At 39.5% G+C, this 15,550-nt stretch overlaps 1 protein-coding gene across 1 annotated transcript in view; it reads left to right on the top strand.

The window, feature by feature from the left end:
- LOC307036334 (cadherin-23) overlaps positions 1–15,544 on the top strand; it is a 68,961-nt gene extending 53,417 nt beyond the window's left edge. The window contains exons 22-32 of the mRNA XM_079676560.1: positions 364–536; positions 1,105–1,256; positions 2,124–2,431; positions 3,992–4,102; positions 5,604–5,792; positions 7,157–7,254; positions 7,885–8,037; positions 8,857–9,042; positions 12,279–12,356; positions 12,445–12,481; positions 14,925–15,544. Coding sequence (XP_079532686.1) covers positions 364–536; positions 1,105–1,256; positions 2,124–2,431; positions 3,992–4,102; positions 5,604–5,792; positions 7,157–7,254; positions 7,885–8,037; positions 8,857–9,042; positions 12,279–12,356; positions 12,445–12,481; positions 14,925–15,047 — 1,608 coding nt within the window. The 3' untranslated portion in view covers positions 15,048–15,544. The remainder of the gene's footprint in view (positions 1–363; positions 537–1,104; positions 1,257–2,123; positions 2,432–3,991; positions 4,103–5,603; positions 5,793–7,156; positions 7,255–7,884; positions 8,038–8,856; positions 9,043–12,278; positions 12,357–12,444; positions 12,482–14,924) is intronic.
- The last annotated feature ends 6 nt before the right edge of the window (positions 15,545–15,550 follow it).

Genomic DNA, 15,550 nt, shown 5'->3' with positions numbered 1-15,550 from the left:
AAACTCTTGCACCCGGATGAAAACAACAAATAAGGGACATGTTCTGATTGGTTGTTTTCATTTGAGCATTCGGACTATCTCATAAATTCAGCACTTTTATTTATTTATTCTATCAGTCTCATGCACCTCTGTAAGGATATAGTGACAGCTTAAAATCAGATATGATATAATGTATTTTGAACAAAGTTGATAACTGTCGTTCTAATCAGGTCTAGTATGGCACCTGATACCTGGCAAAGAAGAGGAACTATTAATATATATATCGATATCATCTAAATTGTAATCGATTATACCAAACACAAAGACTATTTAAAGATTGAGATATAACAATCCTAACCTCCTTTGCTGACTTCTGTGCACCAGAACATCACCACCATCAGAGTGAGCCTCGTGGACGTCAACGACAACAGACCTGAGTTCAGCTCCAGCAGCTTCGCCATCAGCGTCCTGCTCAAAGACGCCGAGGAGGGGAAGCTGCTGCTGACGCTGTCCGCCTCCGACAGAGACCAAGGGAACAACTCGCTCATCAGATACAGGTCAGATCAGCTGACTCACTCTGCTTTCAATACAAGGTCTGCTTTGAAATGTCAAGAACTCATGATGGTGGAACATGGAGTGTTTTCATCTCGGTGCAATTCACGTCTAGAAAATACGATACGATAACACTTTAATTGTCAGATCAAGTCTGAAATTCTCCTTGCATCACAGCAGCTCCATGTGTAACATCAACAGACACATATCAAGACAGACAACAAACATTGAACATAACAGCACCATCAGTGAGAGAAAAGCTGCTCAAAGAGCCTTCAGCGTGCGTTTGATCTGGGATCAGCTCTGTGTTTACTGAGAGGATCGACTGGAGCACAAAGGATGCTTCAGGCTGACTTTAGTGATCTCCATTAGATGGTAGCAGTTCATATTCTCTGTTCAGAACATGCTTTGGGTCCCAGATGACCTGAAAATGTTTCTGCATGAACTCCTGTTTCTAAGAACTGATCATTTATGAGTTAATTTCCACAAAGCTGTTCTCAAGCTGTTCTCAAGCTCTTGAAATGACCAGTGTGTCTGTATAATCTCTCTCTTTGCTATGGTTCTCTTTTGTAGTTTCTCAGAGGGAAGTTCTCCATATCTGGCGCTGAACAGTGAGACCGGGGCCGTGACCTTGACCTCTGACCTTGCTGATGTGACGGAGGACACCGCGCTGGTGCTGAAGGCCATGGCGACAGACCAGGGCCGACCCCCGCTGAACTCCACCGGTCAGTGTGACGTCATCATGTGACTCAACCTCCACTTTAAGTTCTGGTTTGAGCTTCAACGTCAGGCGTTTATTTATTATTTCATATATAATATAAGTTTAAAATGGGGGAGGAAGTGTTAAGAAGTCGCAATAATATTTATATATATTTAAATATATAAAATATTAATGTATTATATTTTTAACAATAGTTCAGGGGTGTCAAACTCAAGGCCCGTAATATTATATGTTTATTAAATGGTTACATGTTGCTTTACAGAAGCACGTTGCCCATAGACTACATGTCCCACAATGCATCTCAAATTTGACTTTTTTCTTAGAATTTGACTTTTTTCTCAAAATGTCACTTATTTTTCTTGATTTTTTTCTGAATTCGGCTTTTCTTTTTAAATCATTTTGTGATATTCTCACTGAAGAGAATTGCAATTATTTGCCCTAGACTTCTGCTTTCAGACGTAGTTAATTATGAAGTTATTCTTACCCTCTATCCGATAATAATCCAATGCAGAGGCAATCATGTAATATAATACATTATTTTGTATATATTATATATTTATATATGTATATATATATTATATTGTCTTAAAGTTACAACCGGCCCTTTGAGTGCAACCATAATGCGAATGTGGCCCACTTTATTTAGAATTTTTCTTTTATTGACAATAAAGCAAAGACAGTTAAACATTTGAATTCAAAATCATTTATTGATTCACCTAAAATCTGTTTGATTCTAATCAAGCCGCTCGTGTTTTGTTTTGGGATTTTAACGAATATTTTTGTCGTATTTTCTTGCATGAGAAAGTAGCAGCTTGTTAACCGATAGTTGATTGTTACTTTAACTTAGTTCTGTATTTGTGTGTTCTTGCAGCCGATGTGGTGGTGAACCTGAGGGTCGCCAGCCTGTCGGAGGGCCTGGCCTTCCTCAGCTCCTCCTACAACTTCAGCCTCCCTGAGAACCAGCCGGCGGGGGGGGAGGTGGGGAGGGTCTCCGCCGCCTCAGGAAGTCCCATTTACGACGTGATTTACTCACTGAAGACACACACAGACCTGTTCTCTGTGGACGCCAGCGGAGCCATCCTGAGCCGAACACAGCTGGACCGAGAGGAGCAGGACTGGTACATCCTGGACGTGGAGGCAGTGGACACACGCTCCCCCCCTACGTCTGCCATTGCAATGGTACGGTCCGTTTTGTCACTCGTATTGATCACATAGACCTGTGCTGAATATTCATGTTCACTCAGGAAACCATAACCTGCAGTAAATTGTATATATACAGTTGATATGAACTCTTAAACGCTATACTCCTTTGCAGTTGTGAAATGTAACCAAATACATTTACTCAAGTACAGTGTCAAAGTACACATTACATTACATTTAGCACTGGCGCTTTTATCTATAGCCACTTACAATAAGTGCAATAAACCATAAGGATACAAACTAATGAGCGCTGACATATTTACTTCAAAAAAGCCAGACCATGGCTAAGTGTTGGTGCATAAGTTAAACTCTTAAGTGCTTTCTTTTCACATTTTAGGTCCTATTTAATGTGATGCCACCACTCTTCTACTTCACAAATTCTCAAATGACATTATTTTAACTTTTTATTATAATAATTAGACATTAGTTTTTGCATTTGATGAGCTTATGAAACATGATTTTGTTATAAATGAATGAGTACAGCAGTAACAGTTTGTCCATCAAGCAATCAGGAAATTGATGGGAAATTAATCGTATTTGTAAAAACCTGATTCCAGCTTCACAAATATGAAGACATTGGGCTTTTCATTTGTAATAATTGAGGGTTTGAGTTTTGGACGAAACCAACAGCTGAAGGTGTCACTTTGGGCTCTGGGTAATTCTGAAGGAAATGTCGCCATTTAACCGCTGACACAAAGTAAATAATCAACAGATTATCTGAGAAAATAATCCCTGTTGTGATTGCTTACTCTACCTACGCATGTACTACTTTTAATTGCATGTCTCAAAATGTGATGCAAAGTCATACAAATATTTCTTTTATATATACAGAAATATATTTTTATAAAGGTGGATGAAACCCTCAAAGTTGAAACGTGTTCCCAGAGTTGACTAACCTATTCTAACGAGTATCCAAGTGGTAAAAGTACTAATTTACTTAAGAAAAAGTGAAATACTCAGTCAGTAAAAGTCCCACTTAAAGGTGGGGTAGGTAATTCACTTCAGAAACACTTTTTGTTATATTCCATGGAATGCTCTTAACATCCTGATAGCAATGAATATATTAAATGCTTTGATAATAAATACATACAAATATTTCATCTGTGGAAGCCGTGGCGCTGTAAAAAGCACGACCAATCATCTGAGCCGGCCCGGCTAAAGTAACTGGATGGCCTACCTGCCTGTCAGCCTTCCATCTGTGCACAAACTTATCTCGTGCCCTCATTGGTCATGTGCGCGTTCGTGTGTTGGAGGAGGGGCTCTGTAAGGAAGTCTGAACGAAGGGGCAGATTTGTTTCCGCTGCGTACTTCAAATTCTAGCGCACTCGAGCTGGTTTCTCCATTCTTACCTCCCCTACCTTCAATAAAAGTATGTAGGAAAAACCAGGAAAATGTACTTAAAGTGATAACTGTATAAATAAATCTCTGTGAAGATCTCGGGTGTTTGTCAACGGCTTCTAAAAAGAACAAGAAATCTTAGAACTTTTTTAATTTCTTGTCAGTGTCTTCAGTATTTTGACAAGCTGTGCTCTCTTCCAGGTCAGAGTGGAGGTGGAGGATGTGAACGAGGCTCCACAGTTCTCCTCTGAGGTTTATAAAGCCTCTGTGTTCAGCATCGCCCCGTATAAAACCCCCGTCATCTACGTCAAGGTAAACACACCCAGCTGCTGTTAGGAAAACAGGTTCTTCACAGGAGGAAGCTCTCGCTGTAATAAACCGTCAGAGAGCCAGATAAGAGGCTTCGTGTTTCTCCTCGGTGATGACCTTTGAGCCGAAACACGGCAGGCTGTAAACTCAGAGAGGTTGATAAGCAGAGACGATGTTTTTATTATTAGGCTATGTTTTATTGTGCCGATACACATTGTTGCACTTCCCGTCCTGTTCACTTCTCAACACGTCATTTACCTTAAACGTGTTGTTATCCTTCGAGATTACAGAAAACAAAGAGCAGTCATCAACACATAAAGATTCAAGTTTCAAGGCTTTTATTGTCATGTGTACCTAGTTACAGTGTATTTATGACAATGAAAATCTGAGGTCACAGAGTCCTCCAACAGCGCAACACAATAAAACAGATAAATAGTGCAAGTAAATACAATAAAATAGAATAGAAGTAGTGCCATAAGAGTCTATATACAAGTGATAAATAAACAATAAACAATCAGGCTGTTATGTTTTACCATAGAAGTAGGACTACTTCAACTTCTCCTCAAAACATCATCTATTTCATATTTAAATTAATAATATGGTTACATTATATTTACTTAACTTAAAACAGTTTTTTTTCAACCACATTTCCCTCTATTTGATATTGTAAATTCACTTTTTAATACCATATATTGGTCCTGATTCTGATTCTCTACTTCTTCCAGCCACTTGTTGACCTTAGGAAATAAACAGTCACGTAGAATAGTAGGCCATAAAAAAGGTCATAAAGTAGAAAAACACTTCGGTCCTGTTGAAGTTTTTTTAAACCTGTCCGACGTGTCATCACTTCATCATTTTACTCAGAATAAGCTTATATAAAACTACAGTAATTCAAATCTAGAGTCTCTGTCTCCCACAACAGTGCTACATACTATTCAGTATACTTAAGACTTAAAAATACCTTAACAAGCTCAAGAAGAAATAGATAAATAACAGAAAATAGTGCAAGTAAAATGTTGAAATATGTCACATATATCAAATAAGATAAGACTTTATTTATCCCGAAAGAAATGATTGTGCCATAGTTAAATAAGATACTATAATAATAATAATAATAATAATAATAATAATAATAATAATAATACAACTGTACACTAACACTAAAAGTGCAATAAGAGAGCAGATTAAAGAACAAACTACAAGAAACAAAGATGGACGGGTTATGAAAGTAGAAACTTTACAGTGAGCAGCGGTACAGTTTTTACATTATGTCTAAATATTCATTCATCTTCTCTTCAAGCCGCGGTGTTTTATTCCACTTTCAGTATTTTATTTATCATTCAATTGAGAATTAATGTAAAAACTGCGGTACAGATTTTACATTAATTCACAACTGAATGATAAATGAAATACTGAAAGTGGAAAGAAACACCTCAGCTTGAAGAGAAAATGAAGTGGTATTCAGACCCAGGTAAGTCTCGTCTGATGTGTGCTGTCTCCCCAGGCGACGGACCCTGATTTGGGGGAGGGGTCTCAGCTGGTCTACAGTCTGACAGAGGACTCTCAGTTCTTCGCCGTGGACCCGTCCTCCGGCCTGCTGTTCGTCGTCTCAGCTCAGAGTCTCTCCGGACTGAACACCGTGGAGCTGAAGGCCTCCGACCCGCGAGGGCTGAGCGCCACAACCAGGGTGGAGGTGATGTGATATAACAGAACACAGCTTTATCACAGCAGCCAACGCACACATTAGATTAGATTAGATTACTTTATTGTCATTACATAATGCAAGCAGTGAGTGTAACAAAATTAAGAGGGTCTAACCAGAGTGCAAACAGTCAGTTATATACACATCTATCAGCAGTCTGTACAAAATAAATGCACTATACAAGTAAAGGTACATAGATGTCAAATGTATAAATACAAATGAATACACTTGCGCTTCAGCACAGCACACAACGAACAAGTTGTGGCAGCGTCTCACAGATGCTACGGAAACAAGGCCTATTTTTTTATTAACTTTGTAAAATGATCATGTTCGTAAGATAAGGCAAGGCAAGTTTATTTATGCAGCACCTTTCAACACAAGGCAATTCAAAGTGCTTTACAAAAATGAAAGACATTGTGAAATAGTGCAGCGGAAACATGTTACAAAATGGCCTTTTAAAACTCTAATTTAAGTTAAGATAATACAAAATGAATAACACAGGGACATGAATAAAAGTTACAGTGCAATGTGAGATAAGAATATATCAATTAAAAGCAGCGGTTGGTACTAGTGGTTTTAAATGTTTTTAGACGTGACGGAGCAGGTTGGACTTTTATTAGAGATGTGTGTGTGTTGTTTTATAACGTGTGTCAAAATGCATACCTTGTCTTTGATCTGCAAAACAATACTACCTACAGGTACAAATAAATCACCTGAACCTGAATCATTAGAAAGGGACTCAAATGCTACTCCAAATGTAGTTTATTCTAGGATTTTCAGAAACAATGAATTTGCTGTTGGGTAAAATGGTGCATTCATAAACTCAGTAAGGAGAATTTAAATACAAAAGATAATATTTATTAGAAAATGTAGGAACAGAGGTAGAGTGCAGTTTAAAGTAGAAACTTACATATTATATAAAAAGAGAAACGTTTGTACAAAGAAAAACAATTAAAACAAAAACTTCCTGAAAGTATGAAATGTTATATAACTATAATAACTTTTAAAAGGTTGTATACAAATGTGGAAAGACACATACAGCTACTAAACGAATATGATTAACTGTTTATGAAGGAATGGTGAAAGCTGTTTCCATACAAATGATGTCCTGTTAGACATTAATAATCACTAATATTTATAAATAAAGGTTTCTGCTGCATGTTCTTCTTTATGGAAACACCTGAGTTTTACTTCGAACAAACTGTTAAAATCTCTTCATCTTAAATTAACCACAGACATTATTCCAGGCAGGTGAACGAAGAATAAATGATACAGCTAAAAACAGTTGGAGGCCTTCTTCCTGCTCTAATCCATATCTAACTGATGTAATGTAAATTACTCTCTGCTGCCCCCAGGTGGAGGTGCGTGGCAGTGCGAGCAGCGGAGACATCGTCGTGATCTCCATCAACCAGCCGGCCAACATCGTGGAGAAGAAGGTCCCAGAGCTGGAGAAGTGAGTGGAGTTTCTCTCAGGGTGGAGATCATGTTGGGGAAATACTGAATGTCCTCTTCCAGTATCAGAGTACACATGATAACAAAGATATCCCAACTGCAGCTGTGAACATGACAGGATGTGTGATTACCTAGAAGAGCATCAGGACTGTTTGAGGCATATGATAGCTATGTGATTAACATGATGATTCAGCCTCTATGGAGAGAGATATATGACAAGCATGATCATTTATGACGTGGAGCTCATCTGAACCAAACATTGAATACTGCTTTCTATTCCTCCATCTTGTGACTGTGTGAGGATTTTGAGAAAAAGTTAGAATTTTTTGAAAAAGTCAGAATTTAGAGATTTAGAGAAAAAAGCCAACATTTTCAGAAAAAACTCAGTATTGAAAATGACAGGATGTATAATTACTTAGAAGAACCTGTATTCCTCCATCTTGTGACTGTGTAACTCCCTCTCTTGGATATCAGCATGTGAAGGACACTGTTCAGGAACTAGCTGATGCTCTGTATGTGATGACTACTTCCATTCTGGAGAGGATAACAAATACATGGATCTTGAGATTGAAGCTCAAGCCGGAGACCAGTGATATGTTTTCTCCATGTTATTAACATGTGTCTCCTGCAGGTCTCTGGGTGCAGCTCTGGACCTCACTGTGAACATCCTGGAGGTGTGGAGCTCCAACGGAGGATCGTCCAGAGCCAGAGCCTCCGTCAGGACTCTGATCAGCTTCATCTCTGAGGACGAAGGGGAGGTGGTTCCCTCGGAGGACGTCACACAGTAAGAGCTGCTGTTTGATTTGTGATATTGACGTTAACATGCAGAGTTTTACTTACAAGTTGTTACAAAGCAGCCTGAATCAGACTGAAGATGTCATACCGTAGCTTACAGGTGTGGAACATTACAAATGACATTTACTAAAGTACACATTCGAGTTCCTTTTCTCTAATGCCGTTCTACGTAAAAGAAAAATATTCTTTTTGATACATAGTTACAGTATACAATTCAGATGTTGGCATATGATGAGCTGGTAAAATATGATACTCTGTCATAAAGGACATGAGAACAGTTTATCAGCTGAAAGGATTAGTAGATTTAGAGAGAGAAATTGCCTATTTGGACAATCTAGTCCCTAGGAAAAAATGTTTAAAAAAATGTCACGGTTCCAGCTTTTTTAATTAAACATGTCCTGCTTTTATTTATTTTTTAAATGTTATGTTTTGGTAGGGGGTCCTCATATAAATGTCAAATGTGTGTGTATTGTATTTTATAGTTTTCTATAATATATCATTTTGTTCGTTGGTTTGTTAAACATATATAATTTCAATTAAAAAAAGGCGTTATGTTCTTTTTTTCCATGCGTAAAGATGAAAATATCCTTAGTTTGTTGTAATTCATGCATGAAGGAGTTAACCAATCACACGCTGATGGAACATCACTATATTGTAATTATCTATATAGGCTTTTTCTATTAAAAAATGTTCGGGGTCGGTCAGGGGGTACTTGGCTGAGAAAATGTTTCAAAGGGGGTACATTACTGAAAGAACTTTGAGAAGCACTGAGTTAGAAGATATGTGTGCTACCTCCCCCCCCCTGCAGGAAGCTTCAGAGCGAGGCGGCGGCTGTGAGGGCGGAGCTGATCAAAGTGTTCGGGGAGGGGCTGCACTTCGATGTGGAGATAGAACCTGAAGATCCCGACTCCAGCCAGCCGGCAATCATCGCTCTGGGCGTCCTGCTGGCGCTGAGCATGCTGGGATTGATCGTTGCTGTGGCCTTGATCATCAGGTGAGAGAAGAGAGGTCGTCATTAAAGCATGTCGGTATCATCTATACCCCGTGGAGAGAGAAATGACACAATGCAGGTTTAATACGAGTCATTTTTTTACGTTATGGGTCGATCTCAGAATTCTGACGATTTTCTGTCTGCGGCAAATTATTAGATTGTTGAAAATATTCTCAATAAACTTACATTTATTTTATTTATCGCATGATGTCAAAGTTCTGCATCCATTTTTCATACATCCTGCCTTCCTCTAAGAGCTCTTTATGTTCACACTGTTTGACTTTAATGCCCCAGGGTTTGTCCCTTCATCCCAGACAAAACCTCTTCAACTCAACACATGTTTTACTGTTCGCAAAAAAAGGACTTAAAAAACAATAAGAGATCCCCTTTCAGTGATTAACGATGCTTATTTAAAATCAACACTTGTATCCTAAATCCTTCTAATTTTTATGTCATCAACCCTTTTCCTAAAGCTTAACATAATACAGGGTTCGTACGGTCATCACAAACCTAGAAAAGTCATGGAAATTCAAAATGCAAATTCCAGGCCCTGGAAAAGTCATGGAATTTCACAAGATAGTGATACTATAATGATAATAAATATTGTATCGTATAGTAATGAAACGTAACATGGCGCAGTATTTCGCTGGTGAGAGATGTCTAAAGTGGCTTTAGTCTGTAGGAGCTACTATTTGATATAAGGCTCGCAAGACGCCAGGGAAGTGCAGTTTGAACAATGTATGGCTTCTAAAGGATAAGTAGCAAAGTGGCTATCAAAAGACATTGACCCAAGACGTGCTAAATGCAAACTGTGTAGTGAAATATTCAATATTTTGAATATGGGCGAGGCAGCGCTTGCTAGCTAAATGAAAGAGTAATTTTTTGGGTCATGGAAAATTAGGTAAAGGTCATGGAAAAGCCATTGAAAATCATTGGTGAAAAAGTTTGCGAACCCTGATAATAACTCAGGCATGTTTGATGTTTAAATATCAGCGTCTCAATGCGTGAATCCTCCCAGGACTCAGGATGAATGAAGGTAGAAGTGTCCGTTAGGGCTGCTCGATTATGGCAACAATCATAATCTCGATTATTTGGGTCAATAATTGTAATTGCGATTATTTAAATGCGATTACTCATTGACTTTGAAAAAATCCAACAACCAGAAAAAAAATGTGAACAGTATGTTTTTAACAGTTGATTACCCTGAACTTTAAATATAATTCAACTGAAAAAAAACAAAACAAAAAAAACAAAAAAAGATTAATAATAATCATACAAAAATAATCGTTTTATTTCGATTACGTTGTTTTCGTAATCGTTGCAAGCTGTTATGCGGAGTGCGTTGCGGTGGAGATTTAATAGAACTCAGTAGTAGACAGCTTCCTTTAGCCTTCATTAGGCATATTTATTTATCGTGGTAGGAGAGATGCGGTTGTGCTGCCGCTCAGCTCTCGATCCAAACAAAATCTAAACGGATAAGGTAGAGGCCACATGTAGTGCACAGTGGCGTTTTCTCCCGGAGGCCAAGGGAAGCCAGGCTTCCCCTGTTTTTTCTGATTGTAGTTATAATTTAAATAAATAAATAAAAACACTTTGTTTTGTTTCGGTAATTCTCCTTTGCTGTGTGTTCCTGCCGGACCGTCTCTCCGTCTCTCTCCCATTCTCATTGAGTATTTTACAAAGAGTGAAACAGCGCCCCTCTAGATGTTATGGTGAAACAGTAGATTGCATTCAGTGTTGCGAGAGGAGGCCAGCCAAATCTGGCTTCCCTTGGTGAAAAAAAATGGAGGGATTGACCAATCAGATGAGGCCTACGTCATGCCCCTGCCAATCTGTGATTGGTCAGGGCCATGCCAAGGGAAGCAGGCCGCCTCCGGCTTCCCCTGGAGGCTGAAGATTTGATTGGATTGTGAGGCAAAATCCCTTTCCTCACAATCCAATCAAATCGCATCGACATCAGTTTTACTACGTAGTACTGTAACTGTCATCACCGCCGTTAGAAATGATCAAGCAAATGAAGCATGATGGAGGGAGGAGATTTGGCATACTTAATTAAGCATAACTTCACTAAACTTCCGCTACAGCAGCAACTAAAAATTAAAGCAGATGAAACTCCATACAAAATGACATCATTGAGAGCATAGCTCGTTGTATCCAGGATGAGACTGATAAAGAAATAAAGATTTGTCCTTTCATTGCTGTACAAGTGGATGACACATCAGACATCTCCAATAAGTGCCAACTCACTATCATAATCAGATACGTGAATGAAAAAGGCAGTGTGTGTGAACGTTTCCTCTGCTTTTTTGATGTCGGCTTAGAAAGAGACGCAAAAGCTGTAACATCAGTTTTCATGAGAGCCATCGGGAACTACAGTCCAACAAACAAATTGATTTGTCAGACTTATGACGGAGCTCATGTCTGCATGAGCGGACAGCACGGTGGCGTTCAGGCTTTAGTGAAAGCACACTGCCCCAATGCGCTATTCATCCACTGTTATGCTAAGGCACAAACAACATTCAAGCAGCCAAACTGTTTTTTGCCAATCTCGATGCCTTCCACAATTTTTTCTCACGTTCATGTAAGAGATCAGCACTACTGTCTGAAGTTGATCGAGCTGTGCGTGTACCAGGGGGTTCTGCTGTGAGGTGGAACTTTAAAAGCCGCGCAGTACAGGCCATCCATGAAGGACGCGGGTCGCTCTGTATCGCTTTTGACAGGATTATGACAGAGCCGGGATGGGACAAAGAGACCATTGCACAGAGTGCTTCCTTGAAGCAGAAACTTGAGGATTTTGACTGCATACATTAATAAGAAATGCTTAAATTAATAAGACGAGAGAGTTTCAGCTGGAGAGTGCGTGCGGACCTGTCGGTCAGATAACAGGCGTGTAAAAGTCCTGCATCTGTATGATACAAATGTGTGTAAAATGTTACCGGGCGCTGAAATCACTCATCTGGTTACGTTATTGACCACCCCCCCCCCCCCCTCCAAAAAAATTGGCTTCCCCTAAATTTTTCCCCACGCCACGCTACTGGTAGTGCAAGGTATAGTCAGTGACGTCACGTCCTGGACGCACTGCAGACAACATTGCCCTCTGCAGGACACAATGAGCAAGGGCGCACATAATTGTACAACATTTAACACAAGCCATAATCGTAATCGCGATTAAAATACGATTAATTGAGCAGCCCTAGTGTCCGTCACATTTCAAAATGACGACGTGTTTCCTCTCTCAGGTTCAAGAGTAGTCAGAAACACGAGCAGGATTCAGACGACGAGAGCTTTGACATCGGGCGAAAAGCTGAAGGTTACACGTGAGTCCTCCACAAACTCCTCATGGTCTTCCTCACTCTTCCTCTCAGCGTCCGTCTGAAGACTTCTAATGAAATCTGTTTGTTACAGGAACAAGTCTCTGAACGGGGCGGAAGCGTCTGAACAGGTACGAAGAAGACTCATTCAAGTGTCACAATATAAACACTGATAGTCAGCTTGTGATATCGTATTTCAAAGTCTTTGACATTATCAAACACATCCATATTACATATTACCAGGATATCGTAGGGTTGACTATTGGTGCTTCCATAACATATTTACATACTGTGATTCTGATAAATAATCTGGAGATAAGGACTCAGAAAGACAAATACAAATGTGATAATTAAATCAAACAGAAAACACTGGTGTCAAATATCACAATATTGATTTATTACCCAGCCCTGAAACAACACTACAAGTCAAATAAGTATTTAAGTATCACAGTATTAGTATTTAGCCTGTCAGTGTTTCACTATTATTTAATTTGTTTCTGGATTAATATTTTTGGTGGTGCTAATGTTAACTCCTTCATATGATGATGGGTCGTTTAATCTACATAACGCATCATACTCTTATTCATATTCAACATATAGAAGTATCGTTTGTTTGTAGCTTCGTCCTAAGACAACTCATACCCTTTCCTCACTTTCCTAAGAAACACAGCCCGGTTCCAGCTTTGTGATGATGAGTTTTCCTGCTGATCCAAGAGGGTTTTTAAAGACTTTATTTAGATTAATAAGTAGGAGGATTGAATCAACACATGAACTGGACAGGAGAAGAACAACATTTCCCTGTGAAATAAAGAAGAATGAAATGAAAATACTCAAGTTAACTAGCATGAATGTTTATTTAAAGGTCACCAATTATCTAAAATCCTCTTCTTCACGTCTCTTCTACATCAACATGTGTCCCCTCTTCTCCATGTCTCTTCTACATCAACATGTGTCCCCTGTTCTTCATGTCTCTTCTACATCAACATGTGTCCCCTCTTCTTCATGTCTCTTCTACATCAACATGTGTCCCCTGTTCTTCATGTCTCTTCTACATCAACATGTGTCCCCTCTTCTCCATGTCTCTTCTACATCAACATGTGTCCCCTCTTCTCCATGTCTCTTCTACATCAACATGTGTCCCCTCTTCTCCATGTCTCTTCTACATCAACATGTGTCCCCTGTTCTTCATGTCTCTTCTACATCAACATGTGTCCCCTCTTCTACATCAACATGTGTCCCCTCTTCTTCACGTCTCTTCTACATCAACATGTGTCCCCTCTTCTCCATGTCTCTTCTACATCAACATGTGTCCCCTGTTCTTCATGTCTCTTCTACATCAACATGTGTCCCCTCTTCTCCATGTCTCTTCTACATCAACATGTGTCCCCTGTTCTTCATGTCTCTTCTACATCAACATGTGTCCCCTCTTCTACATCAACATGTGTCCCCTCTTCTTCACGTCTCTTCTACATCAACATGTGTCCCCTCTTCTCCATGTCTCTTCTACATCAACATGTGTCCCCTGTTCTTCATGTCTCTTCTACATCAACATGTGTCCCCTCTTCTCCATGTCTCTTCTACATCAACATGTGTCCCCTGTTCTTCATGTCTCTTCTAAATCAACATGTGTCCCCTCTTCTACATCAACATGTGTCCCCTCTTCTTCACGTCTCTTCTACATCAACATGTGTCCCCTCTTCTTCACGTCTCTTCTACATCAACATGTGTCCACTCTTCTTCATGTCTCTTCTACATCAACATGTGTCCACTCTTCTTCATGTCTCTTCTTCATCAACATGTGTCCCCTGTTCTTCATGTCTCTTCTACATCAACATGTGTCCCCTCTTCTTCATGTCTCTTCTACATCAACATGTGTCCCCTCTTCTACATCAACATGTGTCCCCTCTTCTTCACGTCTCTTCTACATCAACATGTGTCCCCTCTTCTTCACGTCTCTTCTACATCAACATGTGTCCACTCTTCTTCATGTCTCTTCTTCATCAACATGTGTCCCCTCTTCTTCATGTCTCTTCTACATCAACATGTGTCCCCTCTTCTTCATGTGTCCTCTACATCAACATGTGTCCCCTCTGTGGAAAGAGATTCTGAAAGTTTCAGGAACAAAGATTCTCTCTCTTTTTGTCCTGATCCATTTACATAAAAACCTGTCTGAAAATGAGCTGATCAGATTTTGGCCACTTTATGATGTCATAACGATGTGTTGGCTTGTGTAACCATTAGCCAATCAGCAACCAAGGTAACCCCCTCCCCCTTATCACCTGAATCTCCTCCTCGAGCACCATTGAGTTCTTTTTAACCAAATGTCTCTCAGAGGGGCGTGGGGAGGGGCTCCTTATTTTCATCTAAAGTAACAGACAGAGAATCAGCACTTTGGAAACAGGGCTGAAACAGAGGGGATTATGGGTAATGCTGCAATGATCTGTTTGGTGTTTCAGCCAATCAGAGACAGGCTCTGGATATATCTGAGACCTGTGATATATTGATGAAAAAAAGATTATAGTAGGGGACCTTTAAAGTATTTGATTAAATGTCCTGTATTTGTTTCATTGACAGACGAGGGGACAGGAGAATGCAGCAGAAGACGGAGAGACGGACGGAGACAGTGTGAGGGTTAAAGCAAACGCACAGTGGAAGAACGAGGAGAGAGACGGAGAGGAAAGCAGAACGACTCTCTGATCTGAAAACAGCTGATTCACTCCTTCTGTACAGTCTGCAGATCGCCACCGACATCACGACTGATATTTAAATATATTTAAAGCCACTTTGTGTTAAAGATTAGAAACATTACAAGCCGTCTGCTTCCTAAATATTTAGACTTTTCGAGTAGTTTCAAAACACCTTGGTCCAAAGGCTGCTAATTGACGCTATAATTGATAAATGGATGTTTGAAACATTGATCTCCAGACTGAGCAAGTCCATGAAATGCTGCTGAAAGCTCTGGAAAAAGATAGTTCATTGATACATTTTTAGATCTTACATTTATTATTGTAATGACGGACCAAATTAAATGACAGTCAGCTTTTTAAAGTGTCAAAAAGTGGCGCACTGCAGACAAACACAAACATCGCAGCAGCAGATTTGATTGAAATTGACTCACGAGAATCAGCTGCAGTTGTGTTCAGATTGAGTTTTTATTTTTAAACAAATCCTCTGATCAGTCCTGAGCGATACGAAACAAA

The sequence above is a fragment of the Notothenia rossii genome (assembly GCF_949606895.1).
Source record: "Notothenia rossii genome assembly, chromosome: 1".
Lineage (NCBI taxonomy): Eukaryota > Metazoa > Chordata > Actinopteri > Perciformes > Nototheniidae > Notothenia > Notothenia rossii.
The sequence above is the reverse complement of the archived record's forward strand: the minus strand, read 5'-3'. Positions and strand labels throughout refer to the sequence as shown.